Source organism: Sarcophilus harrisii, chromosome 4 (genome assembly GCF_902635505.1).
Source record: "Sarcophilus harrisii chromosome 4, mSarHar1.11, whole genome shotgun sequence".
In the NCBI taxonomy this organism is placed as follows: Eukaryota; Metazoa; Chordata; class Mammalia; order Dasyuromorphia; family Dasyuridae; genus Sarcophilus; species Sarcophilus harrisii.
The window spans coordinates 9,984,861-10,006,472 of NC_045429.1; the positions used below are offsets into that span (position 1 = coordinate 9,984,861).

The following is a 21,612-nucleotide window of genomic DNA, read 5'->3' on the forward strand; positions in this document are numbered from 1 at the left end:
CCTTTTCCCCACTCCCTCCTCTGGATGGCAAGTGATCCAATATATATGCAATTCTTCTATGCATATTTCCACATTTATTATGCTGCACAAGAAAAATCAAAAGAAAAAATGAGAGAGAAACCAGTGCAAGGAAACAACAGAAATGTAAAAATGCTATGTTGTGGTCCCCACTTAGTCCCCATGACTCTCTCTGGGTGCAGATGCTCTCTCCACCACAAAAGCACTGGAACTGCCCTGAATCATCTCATTATTGAGGAGCCACATCCATCAGAATTGATCATCTCATAATCTTGTTGCCCTGTATAATGATCTCCTGGTTCTGCTCACTTCCCTCAGCATCAATTCATGTGAGTCTCTGAGATCATCGTGCTGGTTGCTTCTTACAGAACAATATTCCTTAATGCTCATGTACCATAACTTATTTATCCATTCCCCACTGATGGGCATCCACTCAGTTTCCAGTTTCTAGGCACTACAAAAGAGATCTGCCATAGACATTTTTGCACTTGTGGGTCCCTTTCCCTCCCTCAAGAGCTCTCTGGGATATAAGCTAGGGTCAAACGGTGTGCACAGTTTTACAGCCCTTTTGGGCACAGCTCCAAATTGCTCTCTAGAATGGTCAGATCAGTTCACAACTCCACCTACAATGTATTAGTGTCCCAGTTTTCCCACATCATCTCCAACAAATTATTGCTCCCAGAGCAACTCTCCCTGCCTCCTCTTCCTGTCATCTTAGCCAGTCTGAGAGGTGGGTTATACCCCAGAGTTTCCTTAATTTACATTTCTCTGGTCAATAGTGATTTAGAGCATCTTTTCATATGACTAAAGATAATTTAAATTTCTTCATCTGAAAATTGTTCATATCCTTTGACCATTTATTGGAGAATGGCTTGAATTCTTATAAATCTGAATTAATTCTTTATATAGGTGAGAAATAAGGCCTTTATCAGAACCCTTGAATTTGAAAATTTATTATTTGTTGCTTCCCTTCTGATCTTGTCTGCATTTTTTTTTGTTGGTACAAAATCTTTTTAATTTAATATAATCAAAATTATCCGTTTTGCATTCAATAATGTATTTCAGTTCTTCTTGGGTCACAAATTCCTTCTTCACAGATCTGAGAGGTAAACTATCCTTTGTTCTTCTAATTTGCTTATAATATCACTCTCTGTCTAAATCATGAACCCATTTCAATTTTATCTTGGTATAGGGTGTAAGGTGTGGGTCAGTGCCTAGTTTCTGCTATACTAATTTCCAATTTTCCCAGCAGTTTTTGTCAAATAGTGAGTTTTTATCCCAAAAGCTGGGGTCTTGGGTTTGTCACACACTAGATTGCTATAGTTATCAACTATTTTGTTCTGTGAGCTTAACCTATTCCACTGATCGATTACTCCATTCCTTAGCCAGTACCAAATGATTCTGATGACCTCTGCTTTATAATATAGTTTTAGATCAGGTACAGCTAGGCTACCTTCATTTGCATTTTTTTCATTAATTCTCTTGAAATTCTTGACCTTTTGTTCTTCCAGATGAGCTTTGTTATTATTTTTTCTAAGCCTGTAAAATAATTTCTTGGGAGTTTTATTGGTAAGACACTGAATAAGTAGATTAATTTAGGTAGTATTGTCATTTTTATTATATTCACTCGGCCTATCCATGAGCACTTGATATTTTTCCAAGAGATTAGATCTGACTTTATTTGTGTGGAAAGTATTTTGTAATTGTGTTCATGTAGCTCCTGACTTTGTATTGGCAGGTAGACTTCCAGATATTTCATATTAATTTCTCTTTATATCTCTTCTTACTGGATTTTGTTGGTAATATATAAAAATGCTGATGATTTACATAGATTTATTTTGTATCCTGCAACTTTGCTAAAGTTGTGGATTGTTTCTAGTAGTTTTTTAGTTGATACCCTAGGGTTCTCTAAGTATACCATCATATGATTGTCTGCAAAGAGTGTTAATTTGCTCTGAATATCTTTCAAAGCCAAATTTATTCTCTTTAAGAATGAAATAGAGAACATAGGAATAGGGGAAAAAATGCCAGCATTGAAATGTGTTGTCATTGGGGTCCGGTTAGGAAAGGGTCACAGAATCAGATTTGGGGCTGGAACCAACCTCCGAAGTCCTTTAGTCCAAGCATCTTGTTTTGCAGTTGAGGAGACTGAGGCACAGAGAAGGGACTTGTCCCCAGGATAGTGGGGGTCAGAGGAGGATTTGATTCCAGGGACACCTGGACCACGGACATGCTTTGCTGTGTCCAACCCAGAGGAAGGTGGAAGATGGGCCCAAGGGTGGAGGTGAAGGAGCCAGTCCTTGAGAAAGGCTGGGATACCCTGCAGCCAGCAGGTACAAGGCTAGTACTGGGTAGCCCCGTGGCAGGGCAGTAATGCTCCTGGCCCCGAGTCTATGATCTTGGAGGAAGGCCTAGGGATCAAGGAGGGTGGGACAAAGGAAGCTCCTTGGCAGGGAGGGGAAGGCAGTATTTCTGACCCGGGGAAGTCCTCCGAGCCTCAGCCGGGACTCACGTATGGGTGGGCTTCCACCCAAGTTATACTTCTCTGATCTTGGGCCGGTTCTGGTCAGGAAGGGGAAGGCTCTGTGAGAGCATCTGCTATGGGTTGGGCGGGGTGCTAGCCGCCGTGCTCCTCACAGCTGCCCTCAATATCTCTATTTTACCCTTGGGGAAACCAAGGCAGAGATGGAGTGCCTGGCCCAGGCAGGAGTTGAACCCGGGTCTTCTTGATTCCAGATCTAGTACAGGTGGAAGATGGAAAAAAAGCCAAAGAGAAATCCTGCCTGTTAACCAGGAATGCTTGGGGCCAGGCCTTGTCTCCAATTGTCCCCTCTGGTATAAGATGCCCTCTGTTCCTGGACACGGATTCAGGCCGGGCCCAGGGGACCCTCCCTGCCACTGGGGTTCATCCTGGGTCTTCCTGGTAGAACCACCACCACCAGCAGCTGACAGGGCCCCCTTCCCTGTCCTGACTCCAGGGCAGGCTCTCTATCCCCTGCACCCCTAGCCGCCCTGACACAGACTGCGTCCGTTAGGGTCCCCATTCCTGACAGATGATCTTCAGCCACAGGTCAGAGAAATTCAGTGATTCCGGATTAAGGAACTGTTGAGCAGGATTCAGACCTCGTCTCCCCGACTCGAGCTCCCTGCGCTGTGAGGGACAGATTCTAAATTTGGGAGACGAGCCCTGATGTGGCCTTGGACCCCCCTCTGACTCCCCCAATCGTATCTCGTTTCCATTGATTACTGTTTTTTGTGATTTCAACTTCTGAATGTATCTGCCTCCCACCGTGGCTGCTAAACCAGACAGCGATTTGCGGAACAGGAGGGCAAAGTGCCTGCCCGGATGTGGAAAGTAATTTGAGAAAAGCCATGGCAGCACCGAGCAGGGTTCTCCACCCGGGCTGTGAACGGTTGGACAAAATTCCTTTGGGGTCCTGTGGATCTTACTATTAAGGCCAGGATCCCCTGGCTTCCCAAGAGGTCCCTGGGCTTAAGGGACGGAGCAGAGATTCTGGAGCTGGAGGACCCGGAACCTCATTTGCCTTCAACACAACCTGGGCGACCTTAGGCGCAAATTCCTGAACTTTCTTCATCTGTTCAGGAAGGGATCGGGCTCCATGGCCAGCCCTTGAGGCTAGGATCCTGTGACCCGACTGCTGTGCCGGCCGTCCAGGTGATCAGATCCATGCCAGGCTGAAGAGAATTTCACACTGAAAGTCCTTTCACCTTCTGAACACGAGCACTCCTGAGTGTCTAAATGACTGAAAATCAGGTTTTCTCACCATTTTACAGAGATGGAATCTGAACTCGGGCAGTGAACGGCACACGGCAGGCTTCGCCATCCCAGTGGGATGATCCACACCTCCAACCGCTTCATTTGCCAGAGGAGTAAACTAAGGCAGGTTCAGAAGCCAGGGCTGCGCAGCCAGTGTGTAAGGAAAGGTCGGGGAGATCCCCCCCCCCTCACCCTTTGTAAACTGGGAGCTGCCCGGGAGAGGGGGGCCGTTTCTGGATTCCCCCGCGGGGTGGGGCAGGCCGCCGTCCCAATCAGGAAGGAGTGGTTCCTGCTCCCGCCCAAACTGGTTTTCAAAGTGAAACCCTGGCTTCCAAAATACTTCTTCGGAGGGTGATGGCCATGGCATCTGCCATAGACTAATTTGGGAAACCACAGCGGGGTTTTCTGCTTCCGGGGTTCTCAAAATACCAGACGTGGGGGCAAGGAGATGGACAAACACGTTTTAAAACCCCTAAGAATTTCACCAAGTGATTGTGGCAAATTTTTATTTTACAAATTATCCAGCATTTTAAAATGACCTTTCCTCATGCCCTGAAAGATTACCCTTACATCATTTCTCATGGCCCTTCTCCAGAAGCTCCTTCTTCCCCCCTCAGAACAAAGGAAAAGGATTAAACAAAACTGTCTTCTTCTGAAAATGCTGTATTATGTCCCCTTGGTCCTCCACCTCTGGGCTCTGAGGGAGGTAGATTCTGTGTCTCTCCTGTAGGATTTCTCAGGATTTTCCCCCAATCTTTCTCATCTTCGGTACAACAGTAATTTGGTAGATTGCCACTCTTTTCATTCTGCATCAGTTCCTACAAATCTTTCCCCAGTTCTCTGCACTCCTCCTATTCCTCATTGCACAATATTCTGTCATGACTTTATTAGTTCATTTTTTCCCTAATCACTAAAAGGATAGGCAATCGTATTATTTCCAGAACCAAGTAGATTTAATTTTTCCTTCTAAAGCTTTTTGGGGGAAGCAGTCAACTCAGAAAAATCTTGGCTCATTAAATCCCTTGAATGCTGTGGGCACAAAAGTGACCAGAGGTATAGTTCCTACCCTCCAGAGATTTAAAAAGAATTGGTACCTTCTGCAAACTCTGGAGGTGAAATGTTGGGTGGTGTCCAGCTGGGAAAGCCCCCTGCCCTGGTTTGGGTGCTGAGCCGTCCCCCTGGGAGAATCGGCTGTTCTGTTCAAGGCCCCAGGATGCAGCATCCAGGGAAGTCTGGGGTAGAGGGCCAGTTAGTGAATAATGGGCCCAGAGTCAATCTTCACTCTGTCCAAAGTCAGCTTGTCTCCACAGATGAGGGGGGGGAAAGAGCCCTTTGGGAAGACAGAGAAAGACAGACCATGCAGTTCACTGTCTTCTAGAGGGTCCGCAGTGATGGAAGGCAGGTAATCCAGGTTTGAAGGCAGGTAATCTATGTTGGCAGGCAAGTAGTCCACTGGGATGTCCCGAAGCTGGATGGCTGAGTCTTCTGCCTTTGGCCCCGCATATCCCATTGCCTTGTATAGGTCGACCACTTGGCCCTTCTCAGCCGGGTGTGATCCTGGTATTGAAGGGTGGGAGACACCATATTCTACCCCATTTTCAATGGGTTTTGGAGCCTGAGGCGAACTTTTTCTGGCTGCCTCGTGGAAATTGTGGGTTTTTGGCCAATAAGAGGATTCTGTCTCCTGGAGGGTTGGGGCTGCTTTTTGAAGAACTTCTTTGATTTCAAGAGTTTCATGTTCTTCAGAACTGGTCCGGCTGTTAGAAAAACTGTCCAAATGAAGCTGCATTTCCTCCTGATGGAATGAGGGAAGAGTGTGAGATACACACGGAAATTACACGGGGGCTTTGCCTCTTAACAAATGCTTGTAGCCTGACCTTGAGAGATCTCCCTTCCCCAACAATCTTGCAACCAAGAACGAAGAAGGGAAAGCAGGGAAAAGCTGCTCGTCAAAGCCAACAACTTATCAACAAGGTTGTCTGGAGAGTCAGCGTTTTATGCTGCCAGAAAAGGAAGGAGGCTCTGCTCGGAGAGTACCTTAAAAACAACTGAGCTCCCCCCAGAATTTCTGTTAATCACTGGTTTCCCCAGCTCAGCACAAGAAAAGTACTCCCAATGAACACTAGAGCAGGAATCAAGGCGGGGGGCGGTGTGCCATCATGTTCCTGCCACTTTAAGCCTAGACATCACTTAGCCTCAGCTCCCTAATTTACAGGGATCGGAGTCCTTTGGGGCTCTAGAACTCTGATGCCTCAAGGAATTCTGCCTTTCAACCAGATGATTTAGAGTTCCTGGGGGCTGCTCTGGACTCAACTGGCACTGCCTTACAAACTTCCTCCTCAGGTGGCCCTGGGGGATAGGGATGTTTGTCTATGGACAAAATACTGTCTCCTGCATTTATCAGAGAACCACAACCTCCATGGAGACCATAGGGTAGCCCAAGGATGGGTTTGGAGGCTCCTCTAACTGTTCTTATGATCCATGGACAAAATATTGTCTCCTGCATTTATGAGAGAGAGAGAGACCCACAGCTTATGGGCCAGCCAGGGATGGGCTTGGAGGCTTGTTAAGCTGTTTCCTCCTCAGGACTTTTTTTTTGTCCCAGCCTCTGACACAGACAATAGATGCCTCTTGACTTTGACCTTAAAGGTAAGATGAGTTTGGATTGAGATGATTCCTAAAGTTCCTTCCTGCTCTGACATTTCAGGGCCGTGATGTGATAGAGAACCTGGCCCAGAGAAGTTAGCCATGTGCCCAAGGTTACACAGCTCCTCCGACCCAGTAGGTCAGAGTCACCCACTAAAACTAGCAGATCCTTTCACTTTGGGACAGCCCCACTGGGGATACAAGAATGAATAATGAAATGGCCTCCACTCACAGATGGAGAAAAGGCACCAGAGCAAATCCTGGGGAAATCTGAGAACAAATCAGTCACAGCGAGTCACCTTTCTGGCCTAGGCTGGCAGAGAGAGAGAGAGAGAAAGGCCTGCAGACACTGGGGATGAGGTCCGGCCAGGAGCCCAGCAGCAGGCCTAAATCCCAAATCTGTGTTAGATCCAGGAACGGGGGCTGCTCACCACCTAGTTCTGAGTCACAATTCCCCAGTGGACTGTGCCCCAGGCTGAGGAATGGTCGTGGACCCTGTCATGAGGAAGCTCAGAAGTCAGCAGCAGCCACATTAAACAAGATCCCTCTACACAACTTCAAACTGCCCACTCCTCTTAGCGCCAGAGGACAAAGTGGAAACAGAATCACCGATTACCTCCCGAAATAAACTCCCAAATGAAGCTTTCCAAGAGCATTATAACCAAAATCCAGAGCTTCTAGGTCAAATAAAAAAATAGAGCAAGCACCCAGAAAGAAAGAATTCAAGTACAAAGGAGCAATAGTCGGGATCACACATGATTTAGTAGCCACTGCCATAAAGGAACAGAGAGCTAGGAATGTATTCCAGAATGCAAAGTAGATGTGTGTGTGTGTGTGTTTACAATCAAGAATAACCTATTCAGCGATACTTCACATAATCCTATAATCCTTCAGGGAAAAATTGAACTAAATAGGGAACTTCCAAACATAACTGCTTGATTAAAAAGTCCAGAAATGCATAGAGGCTGAAATGCAAACTCGAGACAATAAAAGCATAAAAGGATAAACATGATTAGCCAACCATACGAGGCTAACAATGGATAGGCTATTTACATTCTAATATGGGCAGATGATACTACTTGTACTACCTCTGAACCCTATCAGGGGTCAAAGCATTTAGTTGAGCTCACCTGAGCATGGCTACTGTACAAATGGAAGGAGGATGTGGGGGACAAGGCATTAAAAGGAGTGCCCGGTGGCAGAGCGGTGGTCTGGGACTGTCAGGAAAGGGATCTCCTGGCATGGACAGATGGGACATGGAGGTCCTGGGTCACCCAGCCAGTCCAGGGTGCAGACCCAGGTCTTCTGGGTTCTATGTCTGGCGGCTCCATGTCCTTTGCCCTGCCTCTAATTGGAGCACTAGAGAGAGCATCATCTGGTTCAGAACATTGGCCAGGAAGAAAAGCGGCCAGGAGGTGGGCAGGTTCTGGCTGGAAGACCCCCGTTCTGTGAGAAGGGCCTGGACCCTGCTCTTACCTCCAACAGCCAGTGCTTCTTGGCCCACATGCTGTTTGCTGGGTCGGGAATCTCTTGGTTGTACCAGTGGGGCTGGAGGGCAGAGATGACAGATTTCACTCTGCAAGGAAAGCAGCCGGTTAGAAGCCCCCCGGGACCTGGAGCCCCGTCTCACTGAAGTGGCAGATCTATTCTTGTGACTTCAGGAAACATAAACACTGTGACGTCGGGGGCAGTTGGGCTGAATCCATCGGACGTACACTCGCGGAGTTCTGCCTGTGAAAGGGCCACGGTCGCACGGCCCCCTCCCTCTGGGGCTGAACCGGCAACTTACTTTGCTCGAGCCCAAGGCACGGAGAAGATCCCCACTGTGACGAGCGCCGCGGCAGTCAGCATCACCAGGATGTGCCAGTGAAAAGCACCTGAAATGTGAGGCAACTGGCTTCAGAGCGTGACCTGAAGGCCCTGGACAAGTCCCTTCATCCCTGTCTGCCTCAGTTTACTCATCTGTAAAATAAGGCTGTAACGGCACCTCCCCCCCTTAGTGTGACTTCAGATGAGAGACCACCCTATAGTGACTCGGCACACAGTGGGCGCTTAATAAGCTTGGGTTTCTTTATCCATCCTTGTCCCCAAGACTTGGCCAGCCACGCTGGGAAATGGAATCGACTCCCTCTTGGTTCAGCACGGACAACGCAAGAATATTCAGAAATCCAGAGAAATTGTAACCCAGCCCCAGGAGGAGCGAAAGAGGGGGGGATGGAGGAACAAACATTGGAGTGGGAGCTAGGAGATGTGGGTTCTTGTGGTGAAACGCTGCACGTTGGGGTCTGTAAACTTGCCTGGGGAAACGAGGCTTTATTTTCACCAAACCCTGACTGAAATCTCCCATTTCTCTCAATTGTGAGTATTCAACAAACCTCGATAATATAATCGGAATCTATGACTTTGTCCTTACTAATCCCGGGCATTTTCATGCCCCATTACAGTTGTTCATGGAATTCTCTCTGAAAATACTACACTTAGTCCAAGGCTACGTTTGCTGGAAACCCGCCAGCCCAAACTCCTCAGTGGGGGAAGAATTGCCGAGTCCCAGGCGACGTCCCAGGTAACACAGCAGGGATTGGAAGTCCCCACTCTTTGACTTAGGGCAACAGTGTCAGAGGTGGAAGGGACCCAGGCAACCCCGTAACACAAGGCAGGGCTGAAAGGAGTCTCTGTCTGGGTACATGTTGTCCCCAGCCTCTGCCCAGGCTCCCCTCCCGTGCTGGGTCACGACGACGAACACCAGAGAGCCATTTCCTGAAACATCTGCCAGCCTTAGCACAGCACTCTCCGGAAATGGGGAAGGAACCTGGAGCTAGCCACTCGACCAAAGGCAGGCCCCCAACTCTGTTCCACTTCATCACTTATAAACTGCAAACCTTCCTGCTTCTACACATCCCAGGGAATCCCATGAAAAAGCCTGCTGAGGTACATGGCAGCGCAGGCTCAATTCAACCCTTGACAAGTGTTTAATCGGACAAACAAGCCAGCACTCGAGGACCAGAAACCTCTGGGTACCTGCCGCTCGGCCTACGACACCGCAGGGCTTTGCCAGCCCCCTCTCCGGCTCTCCAAATCCAGGGTGAGCTTGGAGGGATGGGCTGACTCTGAGGCCGTCACCTTAATTAACCTCCTAATAAAAAGCCAGAACAACTTGCTTTAAGCTTGCAGCTCATGCAAATAACGCCGCACCACCCAGCAGCGTGGACAGGGTGACTGGTGCAGCCAGAACCAAATGTACTGCTCACATTTTACTCGGGACGGGAGAAATTTGGAGGAGATGCCGGGAAAATGGCTCCCTTGTCAGAGATTTATCAAGCAAGGGAATTAAGGAGGTTGATGGCTACCCTATCGAGGGATAAAGAGACTGTCTCACTTGCTCTGTGTCCTCAGAGCTTAGCATGGTGCTTGGAATACAGCAAGTGCTCAATAAATTCCTTTTTCACTAATTCATTTTGAATACATTGCTTGAAAACCTAGCCATGTTATGACGGTATTATCCTTTCCTTGTTTTCTGATGACTTATAGTTTCTTTATAAAATAGTAATTTTATAGATTCCAGGAACAGAATACCAGTAAGTCCTGCCTTGGAGGCTGGCTGTGAAATAATGAAAAGCTCTGTGTGACCCTTACAGGTCAGCTACAGCAATTACCCAGAGATCTCTGGCCAACATCTCCTGAATCCTTAGCCGCTCCTCCTCCTGGGGAAGCTCAGGTTCATGTTCTGGTAATAACTCTCTGCCATGTCACTGAAAAGTTTACAAAATGATTTTGTCCCAACAGATCCGCAAGGGAAGTAGTGTTGGTTTGATCATTTTTATAGGTAAAGAACCTGAGGCTCTCAGGCTGGAGACTTGCCCAGTACCACACAAGCGAGGGAGCACTGAAGCAGGGACTAGAAGCCGGGTCTTTTCTGACTCTGAGTTCTAGACACTAACCCTCCAGAGAGGCTGCGTGTGGAGGAAACTGTATTGTTCCTCGGATTATTTCCTCTTTATCCTGTCTACCACTTGCTTTATATGTACTTGTTTGCATGTTGTCTCCTCCATTAGATTATAAGCTCCCTGAAGTCAGGTCTTTCCTATCTTTTTATATAAAAAGGTACAGAGCCTGGCACACAGTAGGTGCTTAAGTAATATTTATCAAACTGAATTATAATAGAACAGCATCAGGAGAGTTGGGTTCTTGCTATTGAGTTTTTGGTAAGTCACAAGTTCCCTGTGCATCTTGGCTTCTGAGGCCACCAACGTGCATTTATTAAGCACCTACTATTTGCCAGGCATTGTGCTAAGAGGAAAAAGATATTCCTGTCCTCAAGAATTTGCTCCAAAGGGGGAAGGGTAAGAAACCCTGTACCTGTGCCGGACAGGTGGAGTTAATTCTAACAGTCCCTCTGGGTCCAAAGAGTTCTATGAGTCTATTAAACAAACAACAGGACAGGCAGCAATCCCCATCCTGACAATAACAATAAGGCACATTTCGGTGGTGCTTTAATGGGCAATTGCTTCGCACGGGCTCTCTCATTTGGTGGTGGCTAAGGTCTGTCTGCACCACCGACTGTCTCTGATCCAGGGTCTCATCTGCAGAAGGAAGGCGTTCATCCCAGGACTTGTCCTTCCTGATAAAACCACAGGTTGGACCAAAAATATGTTACTTGTGGATGAGGGAGGATGGTGCAGTAGGAAGAACCGGGCATGGATTAGGCTCCTATTAACCCTGTGTGTGGTCTCAGGGAAGTCACTTAATTCCTGGGTGAGGTGGAAAGAATGGGGCCCACCCGGTGAGGGAGAAAAGAGAAAACTCCCGAACATTAGTTATCAGGGGCAAGGCAAGAGGGGCTGCTGGGTCAGCAGGAGCCAGGGAGCAGAGGGACCTGATGGCAGAGCTAGGGACTCCTTCCTCAGGAAGACACACTCATGGGGGAAACCTGAAGGCTTTCTCCTGGAGTTTGGATCTTACCTTCCAGGAAAAGTTCCCTCTCATTCCCTCGGGGACCCTCTCCTGCAGCCGTGGAAGCCGTCATCCATAACACATAAGTGACTCCGGGTGAAAGGTCTCTGATCACCATCGAAGTGTTTGCCACCTCATAGGGTATTTCTGAAAGAAGACATAAGGACAGAGAAAGGAAGAAAGGCTGGGATGTTTAAATTTTAAAATATGGGACGTTCCTCACTTTCCTGTGCCCCAATAGAAACTAAACTCCATTCCATCCCCATAAGGGAACCTTTTTTTGGCCTTTAGTCAGAAATAGGGCAGCACAGCCCATCTATTTGATCATCTCTCCATCCATTCTTCCATCCATCTACTCACCCATCCATTAACCTATTCCTCTCTGCATCCATTTATCCAACTCTCTTTATCCATCTCTTCCTCTATCCATCCTTCCAAAAATCTCTCTATCCAACTGTTCATTCATCCATGTATCTCTCCATTCATCCATCCATTTTATCTCTTTATCCATCTCCAACTATACTTCTGCCTATCTATATCTCTATCTTTCTCCATCTCATTGAAGTTTTTCAAAGTGAAAGAATTAAAAAAAAGTTTCATTTCCACCTACCCAAGATGCGTGGGGCAGAGGCAGAGCCCGCTTCCCGCAGGTAGATGCTGTAGTGCAGGAGGCAGCCCCTTTGTTCCTGAGCCGGGATTTCGGCCCAGGTAAGGGACGCTGCTCCCCTCCCTGCCGTGGCACTGTGGACAAGGGGGCCGCTCAGGGGCTCTGCGAAACAGAACAGGGTGTAACGGGAGGCCCCGGAGCCACCCCGCCCCCTCCCTTCCCCGGCTCCAGGTATCACCTCTGCTGCTCAGGTCAGCCCAGGTGCGGGCGCAGCCCACTCCGGTCCCCCACAGGGCACAGAGGCGGATCTGATAGCACTGGTGGGGCTTGACGTGTTCTGCAGGGAAAGAAAGAGTCCCATCAGTACAGCAGCCAGAGGCAGCGGGCCTCCCCCTGCCCCCAAGTTCACCTTCAAGATCTCATTAGATTATGTCCTGCAGCCACACCTCTACTTCTGTCTCTTTCTTTCTTTCTCTTCCCTTTTCCCTCTTTTCATTCTCTTTCTTCTCTACCTCTTGATCTTCCCTCATTATATTTTCTATTTCCCGTCTTCCCTCTTCCTCTTTTACACACACACACACACACACACAGGCCCGGCTGGACAAGCTCCAATCACTCCCTGGCTGCCCTGACCCAGAACTGCCATTGCTGGGCCTCATCCCAAGGAAATCATACAGGAGGGAAAGGGACCCACGTGGGCAAAATGTCGGGAGCGCTTCTTTTCATGGTGGCAAAGAACTGGAAAAGGAGCGGCTGCTGTCAGGGAGGGCTGATTGAGCAACTGTGGTATGGAGAGGTGGTGGAATGTTATTGTTCTAAGCTGATTTTAGAAAGGCCTGGGAAGATTTACAGGAACTGATGCTGAGGGAAACAAGCAGAACTGGGAATAGAGTGTTCACAGTAACAGCAAAATTGTACGAAAGACTCAGTTCTCAGTGGCTCATGGTCCAAAGCACTCCCCATAGACTCTGGAGGGAAAGTGCCATCTGCATGTAGAAAAAGATCTAAGGAAACTGGATGTAAATCAGCAATACTGTTCACTTCTTTTTTCTGTTTTTTGTTCTCTCCCATGATTTTTTCCGTTTGCTCTGATTTTTCTCTTCCAACTCATTCACGAAGCAATGTGTATTAAAATAAATAGATAAATTTATAATAATATATTATAATAATAAATAATAACATAATTAATTGATTAATTAAAAAATCACTCCCTAGGCCAACTGCACTTTCCCAAACCATTTCCCCCACCCTGGAGCCAATCTCTATTTAGTTAGGAAGGAAGGAACCCTCCCTAATCTTTGGGTGAGCTCCCCCTCCATAGGGAGGGAGGGTTCAGGCAGAGTCTCAGTTTCTTGGTGCAAGGATTCTTTTCATGTGTAGGTTGGATGTGGTGCCCCCGATTCCCTCCAATTTGGAGAGTCTGGATTTAGAGCTAAAGGGGATCTCATCAGTTATCTGATTCTATCACTTTCATTTTAGAGAGGGAGAAACTGAGGCCCGAATAGGGGAAGAGTAACTCCCCCATAATCACACAGGTAGCCTCTCAAGTTCCCTCTGTTCTTTCTGTGGTACTAGGAGATTTAAGTGTTTTTTATTCTTCTCTTTAATGAATTTCTAGCCACCCTTTTAAAGTCCCATTCAAATACTGCCTCTTGCAGGAAGCCTTCCCTGATGACCTTCAAATAGTGATAAGCTTTTGAACTTTAGGTCTTTTCTTTGCACCATCCTAATCCACTTGTCATATAATTTCATAGGGCAGCAGATCTCAAAGTGTGGCCAAGGACCCCTTGAGAGCCCTGGAGAACATTTCCGTTTGTTTCATTAGGTGAAAACTGCCTTTATGGTAGTAATAAAGATGAAGTGTATTTGCCTATTAATATGGCTCTTTTTCCAACTACACATGTGTAATATTGGATTTTCTTCATAGACTTCAACTAAAACATCATAGTATACAACTGTAGTAGCAGGTACAAAAATCCAGTTGTTTTCTATCAAGCCAAACATCAGAGAGATTTGCAAAAATATATATAATATGTAAAAGTGATGCTACTTTTCTCCATTTGTTCTGGAAAATAGTTATTTTTTATGAAACACATTATGTTCATATATAATGGATTTACAATTATTATTTTAAATGAATTAATGCTTTTAAATTTTTATCTGTTTTTAATTTCTAATATGGTATTAATAGCTATAATCCCTCATAAGCAAATGATCCCTGAGGTCCTCAATAATTCTGAAGAGCATAAAGGGGCTCTGAGACCAGAAATTTGGGAATTCTTGTTAAAGAATGTTATTATCCACATTTCTCTTATTCCTGTAGTAGAACATAAATTTCAAGAAGATGGGAACAATGCCATATTTAAATTTGGTATCTCCCCCAGTGCTTAGTACAGGACACAAAGAATTTGATATTTGTTCAATTAAATTTGTTGGGCTAATTCTATATAGGTGTGTGTGTGTATGTGTGTGTGTGTGTGTGTGTAAAAGAGGAAGAGGGAAGATGGGAAATAGAAAATATAATGAGGGAAGATCAAGAGGTAGAGAAGAAAGAGAATGAAAAGAGGGAAAAGGGAAGAGGAAGAAAGAAAGAGACAGAAGTAGAGGTGTGGCTGCAGGACATAATCTAATGTGACTAAGAAGTCCCATTAAGGAGTAGCAGGAGCACAGAGCTAGATATGAGGAGACCATGAAAAGACCCACACCCACCCCACCCCAATACTCCTAGGTGGGTAAGATTGCCTTTATTGGAACATTGACTCCCGATCATTATACCAAGTTTTCCTTGGCCGAGCAATAGGGCACAAGCAGAGCCACATTTGTGTGGCCCTCCCATACGTGAGCTCCTGCAACACCTCCTGGTTTTAGCCACTTGGAAACCAAATAGAGCTCCACCTGGGGACACAGGCAGTGCACCAATGGGCTGCACCACCTAGTGAAGTTTGGCAATCTTAATTACAGGTTTGAGGGAGGCCCCACCTGGGCCCAAGTGTGAAGGTGTCTGGTGAGATGTTTGAAGGGATGGCGTGACCCTGTGTAGGCTCCTTATGGGTGCCATTGGGTGCCTACCTCGAATTTCTGGGAGTCAGCATCCCAGCTCTAGAAGGAGAGGAATGAACTGGACATCTCATTCTCAAGGTTCCTGATCCTGACATGGGCTGAGAAGATACTCTGGGTCAAAACCAAGTTAATGAAGTTTGTGGCTGGTTTTTTCTTTGACATCCCTAAGCCTGAAGAGTTGGGTTTTGACAGCGAGGAATGGCCCAGAAGCATCAGGGGGGAGTGGAGAGGGTGAATCTTGAAGATGGGATTTGGGATGGAAATTGTTCCGTTTGCTATGTGTGAGCTTACAATGGCAATAGACTATGTCTACAAGCCTCCAATGACAATGTGTCACAGCCAATTGATCCCTGCAATGTGCCTCTTTCCCTGGATCCTTACACCACATATTATTTTTTCTGTTTTTCAAAGATGATTGTGTTCCATGAATCATGACCCTGTAGCATCACTGGAAGCATGTTTTTGATATCTAGGGAGAAGTCTGGATTTGTGATAAGGTAACTTGTATAATGGAGAGAGACTAAGATTTGGGGTTTGGAATTCACAGCCAGCAAAATTTCCAACGCCTTTGAACCAGAATAAAATATAATTGGGAAACAAAATTCATAAAGATTCCAGGTAACATAGATGATGTTAATTTGTGGTTTTCTAAATCAAAATGCCAGCCTGCAGGAATTGTTTTCTATTTGAATTGGTCTAAAAGATCTATGTTCAAATCACCTCTTACACACATTGAGTAGCTGTACAACACACTGTCTGTAATTTAGCTTTCCTGGGCCTCAAATTCCTCATCTGTAAAACAAGGGGATTTGTACCTGATGATCTCTGGGGTCCTTTCCTACTCTAAGTGTATGACCTTATGATCCTGTAATTTCACCTCTGTGAGACTTGTAGATGTGAAGACTTTCCATTGATGCATAGAAATAACTCCTCTATCTGTAGTCTGAGCGGCCTCTGGCAATCCCCTAAGATTCCAGAGATTAAGTAATATAATAGCTAATATTTGTTTTTTTAAGTGCTTTACAAAAATTATCCCCCTTCCAAGGGAGATCCTCTTATCCCATTTTACATATGAAGAAACTGAGGCACATAGCAGCTTGCACAGCTAGTAAATATCTCAGGCAGCATTAGAAATTAGATATTGCACTATCTGCCACCTAATTAGCCCTCTTACTAGAATCATTTCTGACTCTTTTGGCCTGGCCCTGTGATGTGATTACATTAGTGTAATAAGAAAATTCTCACTATCAGTCAAAGTAGCACCTGCTTGGCAATTCAGAATCTTGGAGAGATACCTGAAAGAAGATTGGTGTGGGAGGAAAAAAAGAGAGAAAAGATGGAAATTGCCATCATTTTCTCTAGAAAACGCCTCTCAGTTACCGAAAATGATATACTATCTCCAAAGGCAATCTTCTTCTGGTTCAATTCTGGGCACAGCCAATGGTCCATCATCAGGATCTGTCCAAAATGTGTGTGCTGATTGGTCAACTCAATACACAGGGCAGCCAGCTCTCTACCACAAACTAGCCAAGGGACACTCTTCATCCGTTGCTTTGTTTTTCCATGTGAGTTGATGGGCGAACTCTTCTGAGTGTCTGTGGGTCACACTAATAGTGTTCTGGAGTGTGCAAACAGCAGCATCTGGGGAACCTTCCCACATGTTGGAGCTCCCGTTTGGACTTTTCACAGGATTATTGTTCCCTTGTTTCAGTCACATCCGACTCTTTGGGACCCTATTTGTGGTTTTCTGCTAAGCGATATTGCAGTGGTTTGCCATTTCCTTCTCCAGCTCATTTTACAAATGAGGAAACTGAAGCAAGGTTAAGGGACTTGCCCAGGGTCACAGGCTACTAAGTGTCTAAGGTTGTATATGAACTCAGGAAAAGGAGACTTTCTAACTGCAGACATACCCTCGATCCACTATGTTGCCACCTAGTGCCCACCTACTCGATTGAAATTATTTTGTTTATAGGATGCATATGTATAATCTACCTGCATAATGCACAAATGCACACACACATATTGTTATATATATGTATGTGCATATAAATATTCAGTGAAATATATACGATCACCACAACTTCTATAACTAATATTCAGAGTGATGTGTACATACATGATACACATGTGTTTCACTGCACCCCAAGTCTGTTACACCGACTATATAAGAATATGTATGTCTATAGTGCGTATACTATACATAGTCAGTGTAACTTCTATAACTGAATTATAGTCAAAATAATAAAGGCCAGTAGAACTTATATAGCAGAATACCTGGCACTTAGCAGGTGGCTCATATGTTTGCCCACTGCTGTCCATCCTTATTGCTAAGAGCACAGTTCTAGGCACATGGGGACCCATTGGTGCTTTTGCAGACACTGCAGCTACACAACAGCCTTTGAGAACTACCCTTGGGTTCCAACGCTCCCCGGCTTAGTACAGCTCCTTACAAATACAAGATGCTAACTAAAGGCTTCTTGACTCATTGACTGACACAGCTTCTTAACCCCGGCGGGAGGCCGGCAGGTTCCTTACCGGAGATCACGGCCGACGTGCTGAGGGTGGGGAGTCGGAGCCAGTCCACAGGAGGAGACGCGCCACTGCGGCCCGGGCTGGGCTCTCTCCATTCCACCAAATATTCCTTGACGGAGCCGGCAGCTTCCCCAGGAGGCTCCCAAGTCACCCTGATGCCGTCTGTCCCCTGAGACTGAGCCATGACATTTCGAGGAGCTTTGTTAAAGAAAGAGAGACCGTGGCAGTTGGGAGAAGCCACAAGGAAGGATTTCAATCAGAATCCCAGAATCTCAGAGGTGGAAGAACTCTCAGAGGAGGCTCTCGGCTCCCCTGTACCCGAAAAGGGATTTCTGCCATCCTATAGCTGGGCATCCAGCCCCTGCTTGAAGGGAGCGAGTGTCCCCTGCTCCAGAGGCTTGGACAGCCAAGTCCTCAGGAGGAACCTCCCCTGACATGGAGCTTTAGTCTACCTCAGCTCTTCCCCATCTCCCTCCCACCTCCACTCTCCTCCATCACCTATTCGCTCTCACATTTTCCAACTCCTTCTCCCTTGAGCTCTTAATGAAGGGTCTTCTGAGGTCTGGACCACACCCTTTGCCACAGGGAGCCCATCCACAATGCAATCCACTGCAACCTTGGGCAGAAATACACCCCACGCCCCAAGAGCTCCATCTCTCCTTTTTTTCTGGAAAGACTTTGGTTTTTCTAGCACCCACAATGCCCTCATGCCCACCCCTCAGGCCTGTTCCCCACAATCCTTGGCTTCCCTCTTCTGCCAGCCTTTCCCACCCCCACAATCCTCGTCCTGAGATCATCCTCCATGTAGAAGTGCTCTGTACACAGACCTCTGCCTACGGTTTCCCCATTCATGCTGCCTGAGCAGAGATGCTTTGGCTTTCAGCACATCCCTGGGTGTCTTGCTACCCGCTCTCCCGAAGTGCCTCGCTGCCCATGGGAATTATTTCTCAACATGACAAAAGCAGCGTCCATCCTTCTCCTCCAGAGGAAGGCTGATGCATCATGGGCAGACAGTGAAATGAGGAGTCACAGTTTTACCGGCAGAGAACTGGAAGGGGCCGGAGATGCCATCCCATGCAACCCCACTGCCCCTGTTTCTCAGAGCTATTTCTGACATGCCCAGAACTACCCAGGGAGTAGGCATCAGGAGTGAGATTTGAACCCAGGTCCTGAGCCTCCAGATGCTGCTCTCTCCATGCTGCCTTCTCCAAAGCTTGGTTCTTCCTCACGTGGCCCCTTCTCACACGTTCTGCCAAACCTTCTCCAGAATACGTCTTACCCCAGCCCCTTCAGCAACATTCTCACAAATTCCAGTTCCGGGAAGGTCTTACCCAGCTTCTTTCAAACCAAGGGGATGAACTTCTGGCCATCTCCCTCCCTATTTCCTATTGCTTCTGTTGGCACGAGGCCCCACTCGGGCATCTCTTTCCAGGCTGTTTGTTCTCATCTTTCTCAAGATAACTTTGGTTTAATTTAATTTTTCTTTTTTAATCTTTCTATCCAGAACCTCTCTAGAACTTTTAGAATCTATATATTCTTCTTCCCCATATTCATTCAGTCTCCATAGCTTTCCAAATTAAGAACTGGGTTCAAATCCTGGCCCTGACACTTTCCCGGCAAGTTAATTAACAACTCAGGACTTCAGTTTTCCTATGTGTAAGATACAGGTAATAACAATTTCCCAGTTTAGTTCGAGTGACAGGAAGGAAACGCATTGCGGACTTCACTGTGTTATCAATATGTGAGTCACATTGGGAATACTGAGGCAGCCTGGCACAGTGAACAAGCCCCTGGATTGGCATTGGGAGGTGAGGGAACTTTTATATATAATCTATTGATAATTAAATATAATATATTGTGATACAAGATAATATCTATTATATAATACATTATGAATATTATTCTATTATATGAGATACACAACATTATGTCTTACGGTTTATATATTTCACATTTTACTCTAATGTATTCTGTGTACACATCTGTGTACATTATTGCACATGGAGATGCTTAGTTAGTATTTGTTGCATGAAAGAACAAATAATGAAGAAAGCCATCATTAAGTACTTATTTACTCCCAAGTTCACATGAAAGGCTGAATGCCAGTTGTCTCTGCACTGTTCCCATGTTCCCCTGGGTGTCCTTAATTGCCATTACAGCCTGGCTGATGCTCTCTGTTTCAGGCGAGCACATCCCTCCACCACCCCTACCCCGGATTCCCAACACGTGGCTTTCTCTCTTGACTTAGCAGCCAAACCATTAACCCCACCTTCACTCTATCTGTACCAAGGCATGTCCCTCCCTCCTCTGAAACTACCTGAGACTTGCCTCCTCCCTGGGATGTTTCTGGACTCGTCTCCTGCCTCAACCACTCAGTCCTGCCCTGTTCTACTCCACCCATCGCCATCCTTTCACAGAGCATAGCCCAGCATCACCCTGCTGGCAGCCCGGTAGCCCTTCCCCTGACCAGCCCTGTGACTGGCAGCCTACCATGCCCCTACCCCTCTCTAGATCTCAGTCTTCTCTTCTGGAAACTATGCCTGCTGTTCTGTTTCTATTTACATCTACTTCTGACATCTGTGTCACCATAGATTCAGCTTCATAAACTCCTCGGTCATTGAAGTCCTGCAGAATTGGATCTGACCTATTTTTCTAGCCTCATGACACGGTATTCTCCTCAGGATACTACAGTCTAACCAAACTGGTCTTCCTGAGGTTCCTCACCTACATCATTCCACCCCTTGCCTCCAAGACTTTGGACACGTTGGCTCTCTCCATCTTCAGCTCAATGTCTCAGAATCCCTAGTTTCCTTCAGCCCAGTTCAGTTGCCTCTCGTCCCACTCCCCTGCCCCACTGCTAATGCTCCCATCCCTCCTGCAATTACCTGCTATTTTGCATAAAGCTACACCTGTATATTTCTATACATATATAGATGACCTGTATCTATTCTGTGTAATGAGATATTTATGTAAATACATTTACATAATCTACAAATACAAAATATATTTATGCAAATACATATATATATTTATGTAAAGTCTAGATATATGTATCACATCTCTTCTGTGCATATAGATAATTTATCTGTTGTGTTTGATGATATGATCATATATATCTACGTAAACTATAGATATAAGTATCAAAACTATTTATAATTAGATATATGGACCATTTCTATAGCTTTAGACAAAATAGATACAAAGTCATTTATTTTTATATATGCACATGTGTATGTCTACATACAGGTATGGCTTCATAGAAAATACATGAAAGGAGAGCTATATGTGCATCTATATGTACTTATCTATATATACCCTGAGAGGATAGTAGCTCCCTGAGAACAGATTTTGAATTTTTATCTTTCAGTGCTTAGCACAATGCTTGGTAGACAGTAGGAGCTTACTAAATGCTTGTTCAATGTTTGACAGGTTATACTTATCCTCCTACATCTATACATCACCATCATCACCATAAGGTTTGCTAAGCACTTTGCAGACAGTATCTCCTTCCATTCTCAAAACAGCCCTGGGAGGTGGGTACTATTATCACCCCCATTTTACAGATGGGGAAGCTGAGGTTGACAGAGTCACATAGGTAGTAGTGTCTGAAGCAAGATTTGACCCAGGTCTCTCTGCTCCTCCATGATCCCAATGAGCAGAGAGGCTGGACTTGACTTCCTCACATGAAGGAAAATCAGTAAGCATCGCTTGTGAGCTGAGGCACCATCATCCACATACCTGCTCATGGGCAATGGTTGGCATTTGAGTGACCACTCCCTGGGATCTGTTTGTTGTGAGGTTGTTTCCTAGGAGTTTAATGTCTTTGGAATATGGCTCAGCCTCCCAGGGTAGAGCCCCCATCCCTTCAAGCTGGATTATCACAATACTCTCCTAACTGACCTCCTTTACCTTTCGCCTGCCTAATCCACTGGCTCCTGTATAACACTACCAGCTTTTTTCTTTTCTTTTTTCATTAAAGCTTTTTAGTTTTCAAATATATGCATAGATAAATTTGAACATT

The 21,612-nt window shown here is 46.0% G+C and overlaps 1 protein-coding gene across 1 annotated transcript in view; it reads right to left on the reverse strand.

Moving 5' to 3' along the window:
* Positions 1–4,871: 4,871 nt before the first annotated feature.
* Positions 4,872–21,612, reverse strand: part of IL12RB2 (interleukin 12 receptor subunit beta 2) — a 61,068-nt gene continuing 44,327 nt past the window's right edge. The window contains exons 10-16 of the mRNA XM_031968909.1: positions 17,595–17,789; positions 12,238–12,336; positions 12,003–12,161; positions 11,402–11,539; positions 8,232–8,319; positions 7,919–8,018; positions 4,872–5,591 (exon numbers count right to left, since the gene is read on the reverse strand). Of these exons, the coding sequence (XP_031824769.1) occupies positions 5,046–5,591; positions 7,919–8,018; positions 8,232–8,319; positions 11,402–11,539; positions 12,003–12,161; positions 12,238–12,336; positions 17,595–17,789 (1,325 nt within the window). The 3' untranslated portion in view covers positions 4,872–5,045. The remainder of the gene's footprint in view (positions 5,592–7,918; positions 8,019–8,231; positions 8,320–11,401; positions 11,540–12,002; positions 12,162–12,237; positions 12,337–17,594; positions 17,790–21,612) is intronic.